Source organism: Dipodomys merriami, unplaced genomic scaffold (genome assembly GCF_024711535.1).
Source record: "Dipodomys merriami isolate MVZ:Mamm:240054 unplaced genomic scaffold, mDipMer1.0.p SCAF_41, whole genome shotgun sequence".
Taxonomy (NCBI): domain Eukaryota; kingdom Metazoa; phylum Chordata; class Mammalia; order Rodentia; family Heteromyidae; genus Dipodomys; species Dipodomys merriami.
Genome location: NW_027205715.1, coordinates 2662899 through 2677503, shown reverse-complemented (window position 1 = coordinate 2677503; position 14605 = coordinate 2662899). Strand labels below are relative to the sequence as shown.

Sequence of the window (14605 nt, the reverse complement as noted above, 5' to 3'; positions counted from 1 at the left end):
CATTTTTATTTAGTTCCTTCTGAGTTCTTAGGAGAAGACAACAAATTTTCATATGATTCTCTAAGGAGGGAACCTTAAACTTCATGCAACCTACTTATTCCTTGCTTTCCTCGCTGAAAGGACTGGTCCAGAGAGGTTGAAGGATTTGCCAGTTAGGGGAGGTCAGATCTTTGTACGTTCTACTTCATGTTGTAGCACACTTCCCCTTAGTGGATACTGCAGGGACTCTTGAGCATCTAGTATAGCTAGGGCATTCTGTCCTCTTGAACAAGGACAGCAGGGAGCAGAGGGTAGAACAAGTAGAGTAGTGGATATATGGAAATGGTTCACCTCACTAGAGAGTGACCCATGAGGCTGTCATGCTCGATGAAAAGTAGGTGGGTGGTCTCATCTCAGAGAAGTTTCTGAAGTCATGATTTTGAAAACAAGGCCAAGGTTATGATCACATTGGTGAGTAGCTAAAGCAATGAAAGAGAAGATCATTGATAGAGAACTCCAGGGTCGAAGAGGCCAGCGATGTTGGATGATTCAACCGTATGGATTTTTTTTTTTTTTTTTTGTCGGTCGTGGGGCTTGAACTCTGGGCCTGGGCACTGTCCCTCAGCTCTTCAGCTCAAGGCGAGCGCTCTACCACTTGAGCTACAGTGCCACTTCCGGTTTTCTGGTGGTTTATTGGAGATAGGAGTCTCACTGTCTCTCCTGCCCGGGCTGGCTTTGAACCGCGATCCTCAGATCTCAGCCTCCTGAGTAGCTAGGATTACAGGCGTGAGCCACCAGCGCCCGGCATTCAACCGTATGGATTTTGAAATAGCAAACCAGAGTTGGAAAGAATGGCAGTTAGCCATGTGGTAGCTTTTTAGATGGCTGTGTATGATAAACTGTTCACAACAGGATGTGCTAAGTATGCTAGGGTGATAATAGGGGAAAGAGGTCATATCCACAGTTTCTCAACGGTGAATCGAGTCAGAACACATTGGATATATTAGAATACTTTCGGTAAATTCCCCCACATTATGCTGAGGGTCAATAGAGGATGTTCACATTGTGTACTTTGGACTTTTTCTTGGTAGCTCCTGTCTTCGGTCTTGGCTAGAACAAGACACCTCCTGTCCAACATGCAGAATGTCTCTTAATATTGCGGACAACAACCGTGCCAGGGAAGACAACCAAGGAGAGAACCTGGATGAGAATTTGGTTCCTGTGGCAGCTGCGGAAGGCAGACCTCGCTTAAACCAGCACAATCACTTCTTCCACTTCGATGGTGAGTGATTTCACCTTCCAATACCACACCCACAGCCTTCTCTCACATGAGACATGGCTGTTTTTATTATAAATTGCCTGTATAGATAAACTTAATATTACATTTCAATTATTTGTTTATTTTTTTCTTTCTTGTGCTGGTTCTGAGGCTTGAACTCAGGGCATGGTCCCTGAGCTTTTTTGCTCAAGGTTAGTGCTCTACTGCTTGAGGCCATACCTCTGCTTTTTGCAGGTATGAGCCAACGGCACCCAGCTATTTGTTATTTTTGAAACGAGGTCTCAACTAGGCAGCCAGGGCTAGCCTTGAACTCATAGTCCTCCTGCCTCTGCCTCCTTGGGCTGGGAGTATATGTGTGTGCCATCCCTCTCAGTTTATATTTCAATTGAATTGAAGTTGTGCAAGTTGGATGGATAGACAGAGCTGAAAGGTTGTTCCTTCCTAGGAGTTCTGTTAGATTCTGTGTCAGTATGAATCAGTTTCATAGTAATCCTGAGCTGCAAACTGATTGTAGTAGTAATCATTTAAGCAATAGTGAAAGATCATTGAGTAGCTTTTCAGGAGCTCCAGAGGCAGAACCAGAGCTGGGGCAGTGCTGGTTGGTCCATAAGATGTGAATGTGCTTCTTCCTGGCAGTGCTGAAGAGTTGTGACCCAGTGTGCACTGCTAAGGCCATGGACACCTTCCTAGGGACCAGTCATCTTTCCTTGACACACATATATTGAGCTGTTGTTGAGTTCCTTCAATTCCTGTACTATGACTTTCTGTGAATTCCTCTTCCTAGCTTACTGCAAAGTAGCCACCTCTGCATTTCGCTATAGCAGTACTGTTCAGATCTTGGATTTGAGTTTCCAAGGGTGCAGTGGTTGGAGTAGTGGTGTGTTGGTGGAGTACTGAAAGGGACAGGGAGCAGAGGCAAGCCTCTGAGAGGAGTAGAGTAGATGAGGGGTTTGGCTGTCTGGGCCTAGGTGCTGGACAAACTTAAAGCCCTCGTGTGCTATTGTTAAAAATTAAGCCCTCTGTGAAGTCCAACTTCTGAAATCTGACTAACAGATTTTGGAGATGGATCCTGGCTGTGTCAGCCATTATTTATGAATTATCTCCAAGGAAAATGTAGGCAAATAGATCAAATCCCTAGTATATTACAGGAAATAAGCATATGTTTTTAAATACATACATTTTATTTGGTGATAATTCCTTTTGCATCAGTGATTCTTTGTAAAGGAATAAAACAGCACCCCTACGTGTGCAGCTTGATACTGAATTTTGCGGGCTGTACATGGTGGCTTTATATCTTGGTCTGCCCTTTCCTTGGGGAGATAACAGAAACAGCAGCCTTTGTGGTGTCATTACTCCACAACCCTATGTTGAAAAGAATTTGGAATCCAAAAACCATGGTCAGTCTTTTAGTCAGCCTATCAAGGAGGAAATACTTCATGAAAGCAGTTGTGCAAACCACGTCTCCCAGTGGGTAGAGATTTGTGTCCATCTCAAAGAGAAGGGCAGGGCTTATCTGCTGCAGCAGCCGTAGATTCTGGGTTCAGAATGGATTGGGGATTGAGTGGATCAAGGGCTACCAGGAAGCAGGAGAGGCAGGTGGTAAGTATTCTAGAACCCAGTGTGGCTGGTTTCATATCCTGGCTGCCATCATTAAATATGATCTTGTCAGCATTACCTAACTTGTAAGTGCCTTGGGGTCCAGAGACCCCAAGCTGAGGACGAGTGCCATATCTCTGACAAAGAATAAAACTAGAAGATGAGAACTAAATTAACTATTCTGTGCGAAACATTTGACACAAAAAGCTAGACATGAAATAATCCCTGAGTGAATTTCAGGTGGTGTTCTAGAGATTATACAAACTGACTAGATAACATGGGGTGAGAGGCAGGGGCCCCATACTCCAACACTTGTGCTTGCTGAACTGTCCTTTGTTTTAAGGGTCCCGGATTGCAAGCTGGCTGCCGAGCTTTTCAGTGGAAGTGATGCACACTACAAACATTCTTGGCATCACACAGGCAAGCAACTCCCAGCTTAACGCCATGGTAAGGACTGTCAACCACCTGAACAAGAGAACTGGTTAGTAATTAGCAAGGAAGAAAACCTCTGAAACGTGTGCAGTTATATGACCTTGTTGGTCATATTTTCCAGGGATTTAAAAAAAAATTTCGCAGTATCTCTTAAATTCATGAATGTTTAATTAAATTATTGTGGTACAGGGGATTGAATCCAGGCCTTGTTCATGCATAGCACATTCTCTACCTCTGAACACACCTCCAAGTCCTTGTGTTTTTAAATTGGAAACTAGTTTGGAAGTTGCCTTTTGTTTTATTTCTGTAGTAGATAATCTAATCTTTAATGAACATGATTGTGATCTCAGCCTACAATGAAACAACTTGATTTTGGCCAAGGTATCTCTGCAGAATAACTGACAAGAATGAATGATAGTCTTTTTTTTTTTTTTTTTGCCAGTCCTGGGGCTTGAACTCGGGGCCTGAGCACTGTCCCTGAGTTTTTTTTTTGCTCAAGGATAGCATTCTACTATGTGAGCCACAGTGCCACTTCTGGCCTTTTCTGTTTATGTGGTACTGAGGAATCAAACTCAGGGCTTCATGCATGCTAGGCAAGCACTCTACCACTAAGCCACATTCTCAGCCTCCTCTCAATTTTTTTTTTTTTTTTTTTTGGGTCCAGTCATGGGGCCTGAACTCTGGGCCTGGGTGCTGTCCCTCAGCTCTTCAGCTCAAGGCTAACGCTCTACCACTTGAGCCACAGCACCACTTCTGGCTTTTTTCTTTTTGCTTATGTGGTGCTGAGGAATCGAACCCAGGGCCTCAGGCATGCAAGGCAAGCGCTCTACCACTGAGCCACCTTCCCAGCCCTCCTCTCAATTTTTTAACTATTTTACTTGATTCTTTTTTTCTTTTACTAGAAGGTAGATGCAGTTACTATCTTTGCTTAGACTTTTTCCTCTGGCTTTTTTCCAAGACTTTCTTCTATTTTCTGTGGTTCAAAACCATTATGTGTAGTGTTGGATTTTGGCATTGTTTTCTTGGTGGACCTGAGCTTGGAAGAAAAAGAAAAAGAAAAAAAACCCAAATCAGAACAAATCCTTTCTTCCTCCCTCCAGATCATGGTGTGCCTCTTGGACTAATGTCCTCACTGAACCCTCAGCCCCCGGTAACCACTGTTTTATTTGTTTGTTTGGAGCAGAGCTGAGGATGGAATACAGACAGGCCTTCCACATGCTAGGCAGCATTCCTCCACTTCCCACCCATACAGCTTTCTTCCCTGTGGTCTCACCACTCCCAGCTGTCATTTATGTGAGCCTGTCAGGGCCCCTATGGCTCTTTGTTTGAGATGTATTGCTGTCCCCAGCTATCTGTTTGTTACTCTGGAAAAGCAGTTGAAGAGACTGCAGTGTGATCTGCAGAGCAGGAGAGGCCTGAGCTTTCAAAGCGTGGCCTCATGCTCAGTGCCTAGATCCTGCCCTGATGCTCAGCCGTGAGTATGTCAGCCCTTGCTGAGGTTTGTGTGCCTCCCTCTAGGCTCATCAGATTCAGGAGATGTTCCCCCAGGTTCCGTACCACCTCGTGCTGCAGGACCTCCAGCTTACACGCTCTGTCGAAATAACAACAGACAACATCTTAGAAGGACGGATTCAAGTACCTTTTCCCACACAGGTAAAACCAGGGCTGGCATTGTGACAGACTCTGTTTTCACAAAGATTCACTTTTTGGTTACTTTCATAACTGAATGTAATTTATGTATGATACAATGAAGAGGTTCTGTAAAGACCTTCATTTTGCCCCAATAATGAGAAAGAGACCCACCGGTACAGACACAGATATGCACATCAAACCAGCCTGCCCTCGCCAGTCTAGTGGGTGATGTCTTGGCTCCTGCTAGGAAGGGATTGACAGCTTTTCATGTACAGGGCAGATCATGATTATTTTAGGCCCTGGGACTATTTAACCCAGCAAAAGCAGCCATGGATAAAATGAGTACATGAATGAGCAAGACTGTCGTGAAATGATTTCATCAAGCTAGGAGGAAAGGCGAGTAAGGCTCAGGTCTGTGGTGGTGGAGCTCCAGGCCTGCAGGTATTAGCACCTGTCCCTCCCTAGGGGCTGTCGAGTCGGTTAGCTACAGTTCATATTTCTCTAGACTTTGCTTTTTTTTTTTTTTTTTTTTAAAGAAAACAGCCTAGTCATCTGGCTGCAAGAAATGTTAACTAGACAAGCTTTCTGACAAGCCTTTATATTTGACCAGGGAATAGTATGCCAAAAAATATTCATTTTCAGTATGCAAAAATATTCCGAAATCTACCAATAAACTTTCTAGGGTTGAGTCTGGAGAGGCTGAGATTGTAGCCTGTGATGTCGGATGGGCTGAGGTGTTAGCTATGGGTCCCCAGGTGTCACTGTTGGACCTGACTGCTGTCTGGCAAACTTACTTCATGTAGCCAGAGAGAGACCACGGGGAATCCCATGGAAACTGGCCTGTAGGTCTTCACAGGCTAAAGTGAGAATAGCACACTCTGCGTTGTAGGGGGTGTTAGGAAAGCTAATGTGATGGTGTTGCCCAGGCTGTCAGCTTCACCCAGTGTTGGTTGCCTGCTGTCATTAGTTTTGTTATGCACTTCCTATTTTTTGTTAGTGGTGGTGGTCATGAGGCATGAACTCAGGGTCTGGGCTCTGTCCCTGAACTCTTTTGCTCAAGGCTAGTGCTCTACCACTTTGAGCCACAGTAACTCTTCTGGTTTTCTGGTGGTTAATTGGAGATAAAAATCTCATGGCCTTTCCTGTCTGGGCTAGATTTGAACCGTGATCCTCAGATCTCAGCCTCCTGAGTAGCTAGGATTACAGGCATGAGCCACCAGCACCTGGTTAACTTTATATTCTTGAAAGAAGAATTGAAGGTGGAGCCAGTTGCTGAGTCTCAAATCTGAAACTCTAATTTACGCCTCAGGCTTCTTTGTCTTGCTTTTAATTGTTCCACTCTTTTCGTTTCTTTGGTGCTGTGGTGCTGTAAGTTGCAGGCTATGTTGGGGCTATAGCTCCTTGTGTGCCTCAGGTTTTTCCCGTGTGTGTTACCTCGTTTTGAGTGACCTTGCTGTTTCTCTTTCAGCGGTCAGATAGCATTAGACCTGCACTGAACAGCACAGTGGAAAGGCCCAGCACTGACCAGGAAGAGGGAGAAGCCTCTGCACAGGTGAGAGCAGCACAGTAAGGGGTGTGGACAGCTGAGGGGCAGCATGGTTCTGGTAGTACGGGCAAACGTAGGAAAGAGGGCCAGGTGCTTCTGTCTGCCTCTCTGCCAGATTGAACTAAGCCAGTGGCGGATCTATTTCCATCCTAGTCTTCAACCTGCTCTAGGCACTGCTGCTGGGCCAGTCCAGTTCCATGGAGCTTGAGGGAGAACACATGAAGGGCAGAAGGAAGCTGTCCTGGGCATCAAGGGGCTGGACCCAGCCAGACTGGGATGGGGTGGACTGGGGGCTCCCTAGGGGGCGGAGGCCACCAAGTCACCATTGCTCATTCGTCTACCTTAGAATTTCCAGCTCCTTCCTGTGTACTTTGCAAAATACCAGACCTCCTGATCTGGGTGGGATGGGAAAGTAGGTATCCCTTTTGGAGAAGTAGCTGCTGTGCCTTGTGGCCACGAAGTGGCTGCCTCCCTCCCTTGAGCCCCACAGCTGGGCTCCAGGCTCTTGGCCCTCAGCTATAGTGCCGATGTGCTTCACCGATGGCCACACTTCCACTGTGCTTCCTTAGGACAGTAAGAACGTAAAAGTCAAACATCCCTACCCTTGCGCTTTTGTGGTTAGGGCTTCCTATGTGTGAGGCTCCAGTCAATGGCCATGCTGCCTTCCTCCTCTCCACGGGCTGTGCTCTTCTGGAAGCTGTGACTTCCATTGACAAGTGAGGGCACGGTTGGCACCTCTGTGGTTTTCCCTGAAAACAGGAAACCATAAAAACCACTTAGACTTGGGCTGGCTCTTGATGAGCAGCCTTGCCTTTCTGGCGACATATTCATCCTCCAAGCGGTCCTTTGGGGCTGTCAGTCTTCAGTGCCTCCAAGTTGTCCTTACAGGACGCTCTCAAAGCCCCAGGACACACACAGGGCTGCAGCCATTGGGCGTGGCACTTGCTCCAGCACAGCCTCTCCCTGCACTGTTGCTTATCTTCTACAGAGTTTCTTCTAGATGTCTTAGATATGTAATCATCAGTCTGTGTGTTCCTAAGCTGTGGCAAGTGTGAGCCAGGCTCCCCTCATGACTCTCATAGTCCTCTCTTGGGCTTGGCTGAAGGCAGGGAGAGCAGGAAGTGAGGGAGGTGACAGCACAGCATCCATTCCCAAGAACTCTTAAATGACGCGGCCTCCCTGCTTCGTGGTGGGCTGGCGGTGAGCTGCCACTGCCTGCTGGGTCTGTGTCAGGGAGCACAAGTAGCACAGATGACTGGGTATCTGCTTAGGGATTTGGGGTACCTGGGCGTCATCATGGCCTTTGGAGTTTCAGCCCAGATCAAGAATATGTCTCATTTTAACACAAGAAACACAATCCATTATATCTGCATTTTTTAAAAAAGATTTTTCTCATTTGCCCTTTCAGCCTGGGTGCCTCTGTTTTCAAAGTGAGGGTATAAAATTGGTGCAGTAGATGTGCTTAGACATATTTAAAATCTTGAACAATTAGAATTGAACAGAAATCTCCCAGATGCAAATTGGCTGACTACTTTGTTGTGTATTACTAGAGTATAGCTTGAAGTGCTTAGGGTTCTGTACTAGCAGTCATTTATTTACTGCACTAATACTGAGCGTCATGATCTTAGGGACACATAAGCCATTCTCAGCAGGCCTGCCCCCCTGAGTCAGGTGTCCATGGTACAGATATTTGAGGCACCTCGCTTTGGCCTTCTGGCTGGCAGCAGCCCTCATGTTCCAGAAGGAGCTTGCAGAGGGGATTCTGCTTAGGTATGCGTCTGTACTCATAACTGCCACCCTCCATCCAGACCGAACGTGTGCCACTGGACCTCAGCCCTCGTCTGGAGGAGACCTTGGACTTCAGCGAGGTGGAAGTGGAGCCCAATGAGGTGGAGGACTTTGAGGCTCGGGGCAGCCGTTTCTCCAAATCTGCCGATGAGAGACAGCGCATGTTAGTGCAGCGTAAGGACGACCTGCTGCAGCAAGCGCGGAAGTAAGTTGATTCTCCAGCCCCCGGGCTGGACTCCAGGTCAGAAGCAGTGGCCGCTGGATGCTTTCACAATGGGCCCACATCTTTTTAAACACAACAATTTCAAACCTGTCTTGAAATACCAGAGAATCCGGCTGTCAGTGCAGCTCGTACCTTCCAGTGGCTGCTAACCTCTGGTGGCTGGCGCTTCCAGTGGCTGCTGGTGGCTTGTCTCCTGAGCCCACTGCAGACACACTTGCACAGGTGGCACTTATGTGCCAGTGTGTGAATTCTTCATTCTCTTAACTCAGAGAAGGATCCCTGACATGCCCATGTGACAGTTGTTTCTGTTAAGAGTCTGAGGCTTAGAGAGGCGACTACTAGCCTGGGTCTGGCTTTCCAGTCTTCCCCCTTTGACCACCTGCCCTTAAGGCCAACAGCATGAGCCCAGACTGCCCACCCGAGTGCCACCGTCCGTGCAGCCTGAGCCTGAAGCATTTCTCTGGTTGGACTGACACTTCTCATTTCAGTTCTAGAGGACAGGGCCAGTGACCTGCTCATCGAGAGGTTTGTGTTCTACACACACTGCAGCTGAGGGGCTGGGCTGTGACTGTGGAGGGGATAGACACAGGAGAGGGGGCCGAATAGCCGGTGATGGGCCTGTCCATGGCACGTGGGTGCATCTGCCCAGAGCAGTACCCTTTACTTCCATTTGTTTCCATTTTTGCAGTGCTAGGATGAACCTAGGCCTCTGGCTTGCTGGGTAAGCTCTCCACTGCCGAGGCCCACCCAGCCCACAGGACATGGAGAGGCCACAGCCGTTTCCCACGGGCTGGTCCTGATCCCAGCTTGTTGGAGGCTCCTGGAAAGGACACGTAGTTCCCTCCACCTTCCCACCTCTCCCATGGGGCTTTTTTTTTTTTTTGTAGGCGATTCTTGAACAAGACCTCTGAAGATGACTTAGCCTCTGAGAGCCTCCTCCCTTCAGAGGGCACGTCCTCCGACCCTGTGACCCTGCGCCGGAGGATGCTGGCTGCCGCTGCTGAACGGAGACTTCAGAAGCAGCAGACCTCCTAGCGTCCCTCCCTTCTCAGCTGCCTCCTCCCGAGCCCAGGGCCAGACCAGAAGAGGCTGGCCCGGGTTCCGCCTGCCCTAGACTCGGGCTCGACTGCATTGCCGCTGTATAAAGCATGTGGTCTTAATAGTGTTTGGACAGCTGACAAGTAATCCTCCTTTGTAATACTTTCTATGTGACGTTTCTCTTCCCTTAGAAACACTGCACATTTTAACTCTAGGCGTGACCTCTTCTGCCCTTGACTGGACCTCATGGGGGCGGGGCACAGGGGAGGGCAAGTGGGCGACCACCGCGCTCAGCAGCACCTTCCATTACTGCCTTGTCCTAACTCACGGCTGATGCTGGCACCTTGGCATCTCAGGAAGTGTGTGTGTGCCCGACAGCAGTGACGAGGGGCACGGATCCCACCGCCTCCCCCCAGGACACCATCGGCAGCCGAATGCTCTCCTTTGTGAGCAAGCATCAGAATGTTCCAGAGGCCAGCCCTGCAGGTTCCTGAACCTCAGAGTCAGCAGGGCATCTTCTATAAAGAATTTCTGGTTTGCTACCTGGCGCTGAAGGAGCGGGGACTTCAGAGTGAGATCGTTTTCCATCCTGACATTGGACTAACCGAGCCCCACCTGCAGCTGGGTTTGCTTCAGTTCACGCTGGTGCTCCAGCATTGCACATGCTCCCCCAGGGGTCTCCTCCTCTCCTCCCGGCTTTCTTCCCGCCCCCTGTGAATATGAGAAGAGGTTAAGCAGCAAACTTTGGTTGTGGTTTTAATTCATTGGTAAACTAAAAGAGGCAGCGCCAAAGCCTGTGGGTTTGGTCCTTGGAGAAGGTGTGGGCCTTGTGAGAGGGCAGAGTACGTTTCGGAGGGCGCTGTTGGGGAAACAAGGTTCCTTGGTCTGCCCTGGAGCTTTTTCCTGCAGGTTTAATTAGACATAGAGAAACAAGGTGTGGAACCACATGCAGTGAGCAGACTAGATCCCATCTCTCCAGTTCTTCCCAGTTAACTTCAAGGGTTTGAGCCACAGTCCGAGGTCACACAGTCAGTTTTATGTCCCATTGGATTTTTTTTTAATGTTTGAAAGCAAGTTTTATGGTAGTCTTTTTGGGAAGAATCCAGTATTACCTAAAATGATTGGCAAAGCAAAATGTATTTTAAATAACTGGAAGATTTTAGGATGTTGACAATTGAGAAAAAGGATGATAGGTAAATATGTAGGCAGAGATAATTTATTTCAATAAATCTTTCAAAAGCCTTACCTTGAAATGCCATTAGTAAGTTTCTGTGATTTTTTTTTTTTGGAAGTTGGTTTTGTTTTGCTGAGAGCTTTTGTTTGTTTTTATTGTAAGACAACAATAATAAAAAGCAAACTCTTGTAGCGTGTTGTGTGCAGCTGGAGCAGAGGCAGCATCTTGCAGAGATGCTGACATTGAAATTCAGCTTGTCTGCCATTTGGGTTTGATAGTTTTTCAACCTTCTGAGCTAGGGAGTCTTATTTCTTGTTTCACACGAAGACAGTGCCTTGTGTCTACCCGTATGCATCCAGGTAAGTAGGGAAGATGCTCATCTCACTTTCATGAGTTACATTGTACTTTGCATCTGCACACAATTACAAGGTTAACATTAATTGTACGTGTTCTTCCGTGTCCGATATGCCAAGAGAAACACTGATTACAGTAGTGATCAGGCACAGGTTTCTTACTTAAATGGCTTAAAATGTCCCAGGAGTTTCCAGGTTTTATTCCTAAGGTTCCACCTGTGCAGCTAAGGATTCTGAGCATTACAAAAACTATTCTCCCTCCCTCACCCTCCCCCCAACTGCCAGTGCTGGGGACTTGAGCCCCAGGCCTTGCACTCTCAAATGGCTTTTCTTTTTCTTTTCCCACTGCTTCTTGGGGGAAGTGCTAAGGACAGGGCAGTGACATCGGGACCTTCTTCATACTTCCTTCACTGACCCAGCTGGCTGCAGGGTTACGCAGCCTTGCCTTGTGCCCAGCCCTACAACATTGGACTTCTGGGAGCAGACAGAACCCAAGGCTGGGGTGGGCTCTTTCACTGACCTTGTTCTTCACCTCCCCCTTCAAATCTTGAGGCTTTATGCACCAAAGAAATGATGCTTATGGGCTGGGAAGGTGGCTGAGTGGTAGCATGCTTGCCTTGCATGCATGAGGCCCTGGGTTTGATTCCTCAGCACCACATAAGCAGAAAAAGCTAGAAGTGGTGCTGTGGCTCAAGTGTAGAGTGCTAGCCTTGAGCTAAAGAGCTCAGGGACAGTGCCCAGGCCCAGAGTAAAAGCCCCATGACCGGCCAAAAAACAAAAAAAGATGTTTATGTGGCAGCTTTCACTGGTGGTGTGAATCCTGGGTGCTCAGAGGGCTTCCTGGGTCTGCCTCCCCACGGGTGCTGTGACTGGGAGAGAAGGTGCAAACGAGGGGAGCAGCACATGTGTTGATGCAATCCATGGCCTTGCAGCAGGTGTGCCATGTCATAGAGTTGCTCCTGATCTGTCTGCCCTGGAAAGCTCTTGGTATACCTGCTTGCTATTGGATTAATGGCTGCATGTTAAGAGCCACTTGTATGGCATTAAAAAATAATAATAATGTAGGCTCTGCCCACACACTTCTTGTCCTACTTTATCTTTTCTTTGTATGCTTTCCAAAAGATGTTTCCTAACCTTCCTCCAAAAAGATAACGCAGTGCTGATGTGAATTCAGTGGTAGAGAACTTGCCTAGCATGTATCCTAAAATTGGAATGATACAGAGAAGATTAGCATGGCCCCTGCACGATGATGACACGCAAATTTGTGCAGCATTCCATATCTGCAGTGTTGCCTAGCATGTATGTCCTGGATTCCGTGCCCAACATAGGGGCAGGGAAGAAGAAAAATAAGGCAAAGACACTTGTGTTTATTTTACCTACAGAACTCGTTTGGAAGTTGGGAAAGGAGCTGTGTGGGTGGCTCATGTCTGTAATCCTAGCTACTCAGGAGGCAAGCAATAGGATCACATATTATAAGACCAACTGGGGCCAAAATGTTCACAAGACACCCCCCCCCGCAGGTCCCCCCATCTAATAAAGTCGGTGCAGTTTTGCTTATAGCAAAACAAGGTAGATTAGGGGAGCAGTGGTAGCCAACACCCTGGAGAGAGCTCAGAGCCTGTGCCCCAGTCTGGGCCACCTGGTTCCTTCTTTGCATTTGGCCTGCAGGAAGGCAAAGCTGTGGGAGGTCTTCCTGGCTGATGTCCTAAGCTTATCCCCAGCAAAGGAGTGGATGACTGACACCACCCCAACGCTGCACAGAGGTTTCAGGCCATGTGAACTTAGAAACTGGGTAGAGAAAACAAGAAGGAATGGCTGACCCTCCCTCCACTCTTCCCTTCCTAGTTTTCAGTTCCACCAGGAGCTGACAAAAGCAGCAGAGTGTGAGGAGTGGGGAGCCAGAAGGAAGAGGCCATCTTGGGGATGGATGGTGCTCTGCAAGCCCACCCACTGCTCCCCTGCTGGCAGGAATTCTAGTGGGAGGCCTTACCCATTAGCTTCCAAGTGTTTGTGGCCAAGTCAAGCCCCTCCTTCCCTTTGCTGCCCACCCCAAGTAACAAGTAATCGTCGCCTGCAAGGCAGAGGGTGAGAGACTCCAGTACAGACAAACATTCTCTTTATTGAGCTACACATGAATTTTTCAATTAGTCAGAGAAGTAGACTGGCAGTGTGTAAGATAATCACAGAAACCTCACCGATTGGGAATAGAAAGGCTTAGAAAGACCCGTGGGCTTTTTTTTTTTTCTTTTGTGTTTTCAAGTTTTTTTTTTTCTATATTTTTAAATTTTTTTGTGTGTTTTATCTTCTTGCCTCCTCTTTATTGGGAATGGCTGTGACTGGTTTTCAGCAAATATTATTTTTAAAAGTGAAACTGTGAAGAGGTCTGGGATTGGATACTAGTCAAGTAGAAATGACATAGGACTGATCATGAAAACGGTGGCTTTAATGTAAACACTACATTCCATCATTTTAATTTTGTGTGTGTTTTTCCATCTCATGGTATTTAAAAACTTTTTTTGTTCTTTTTTTAAATCTGCAGCACAAACATCCCCACAGGAGAGAGAGAGATAGAAGGAGAGAGAAAGCAGGGAGGGGGGGAGGAGGACACAGATCACTGAAACAAAGGAAAATTGGGCACACACATGGGGGAAGGACTTCTGTCTGAAAGACTGGGATCTGAGATGCAAAGGAAAAAAACCACAACCCCATTTCCCAGAGCCCATGAGAGCTGATGTGTCTATGTGATACGCAGTACTCATCAGGACAAAACAACAACAACAAAAAGAAACACAAAAATGACCAGGGGCATTTAGGAGGTCAGCAGGGTTTTTACAGGGTTAAGGATCTGTAGATGACAGGTGTTCTTTTTGGCAGCTACTGGCCAGAGCTGTGCTTTTGCTATACAAACTTGGAGTGAGGGTGGGGCGGGGGTGGCGGGGGGCTGGGAGAGCAGGCCTGCCATTGCTTGGTGTATCTGTGGTATCTGAGTAGCTGACAGGCTCCGGTTTACAGTGGCCAGTGTGGCCTTCTGGAAAGCCCAGCCCCAGTGGGCTCCCACCAGCATCAATATGCCATCCAGGAGCTCCTGGCCACAGGTGCGCCCAGCACCTCTGGCATGAGCTGGGTTGGGGAGAGCATGAGTGCTAATGTGTAGGCTTATTTCAAAATCAAAAGAAAAATGCATGAAATGGTGAGTTTTCCTTTTTCCTTTTTTTTTAAGCTACAAAGCACATGAGAAATGTGTGTGTATGTGTTTAATCCTTTCAAATTCTAAATGTAAAGACTCAACTAAAACCAGATTCTACAGCATTCTACAGAAATACACAGCCGTCAGTCACTCTGGGGTCGTAGGTTAGACAGGGGCTTGATACAGAAAGGCTGTGTGTCTTACAAAGGTCATGCTACCAGGAGATCAACGTCAACAGCAAAGAGTCCATGAAGCAGTCTGTAGAGAGAGAGATAAGGGGTCCAGTCGGACCATTTTCCTTGATTTCAACAACCAACCAACCAACCAAAAACCCTAGGACGTTTTAACTAAAGCTGGGATAGGGCCTGACGAGAGATC

At 47.4% G+C, this 14605-nt stretch overlaps 2 protein-coding genes and 1 pseudogene across 2 annotated transcripts in view; 2 read left to right on the top strand and 1 right to left on the bottom strand.

The window, feature by feature from the left end:
• The window catches only part of Amfr (autocrine motility factor receptor), a 33921-nt gene extending 23150 nt beyond the window's left edge, over positions 1–10771 (top strand). The window contains exons 9-14 of the mRNA XM_069992332.1: positions 1071–1261; positions 3198–3301; positions 4805–4939; positions 6387–6470; positions 8273–8457; positions 9363–10771. Coding sequence (XP_069848433.1) covers positions 1071–1261; positions 3198–3301; positions 4805–4939; positions 6387–6470; positions 8273–8457; positions 9363–9510 — 847 coding nt within the window. The 3' untranslated portion in view covers positions 9511–10771. The remainder of the gene's footprint in view (positions 1–1070; positions 1262–3197; positions 3302–4804; positions 4940–6386; positions 6471–8272; positions 8458–9362) is intronic.
• Positions 10772–12223: 1452 nt separating this feature from the next.
• On the top strand, positions 12224–12324 carry LOC138807106 (U6 spliceosomal RNA; annotated as a pseudogene).
• An 815-nt stretch (positions 12325–13139) lies between these two features.
• Gnao1 (G protein subunit alpha o1) overlaps positions 13140–14605 on the bottom strand; it is a 159603-nt gene continuing 158137 nt past the window's right edge. Inside the window, exon 9 of the mRNA XM_069992330.1 lies at positions 13140–14485. The gene's annotated coding sequence lies outside the window, so the exon portion shown is untranslated. The remainder of the gene's footprint in view (positions 14486–14605) is intronic.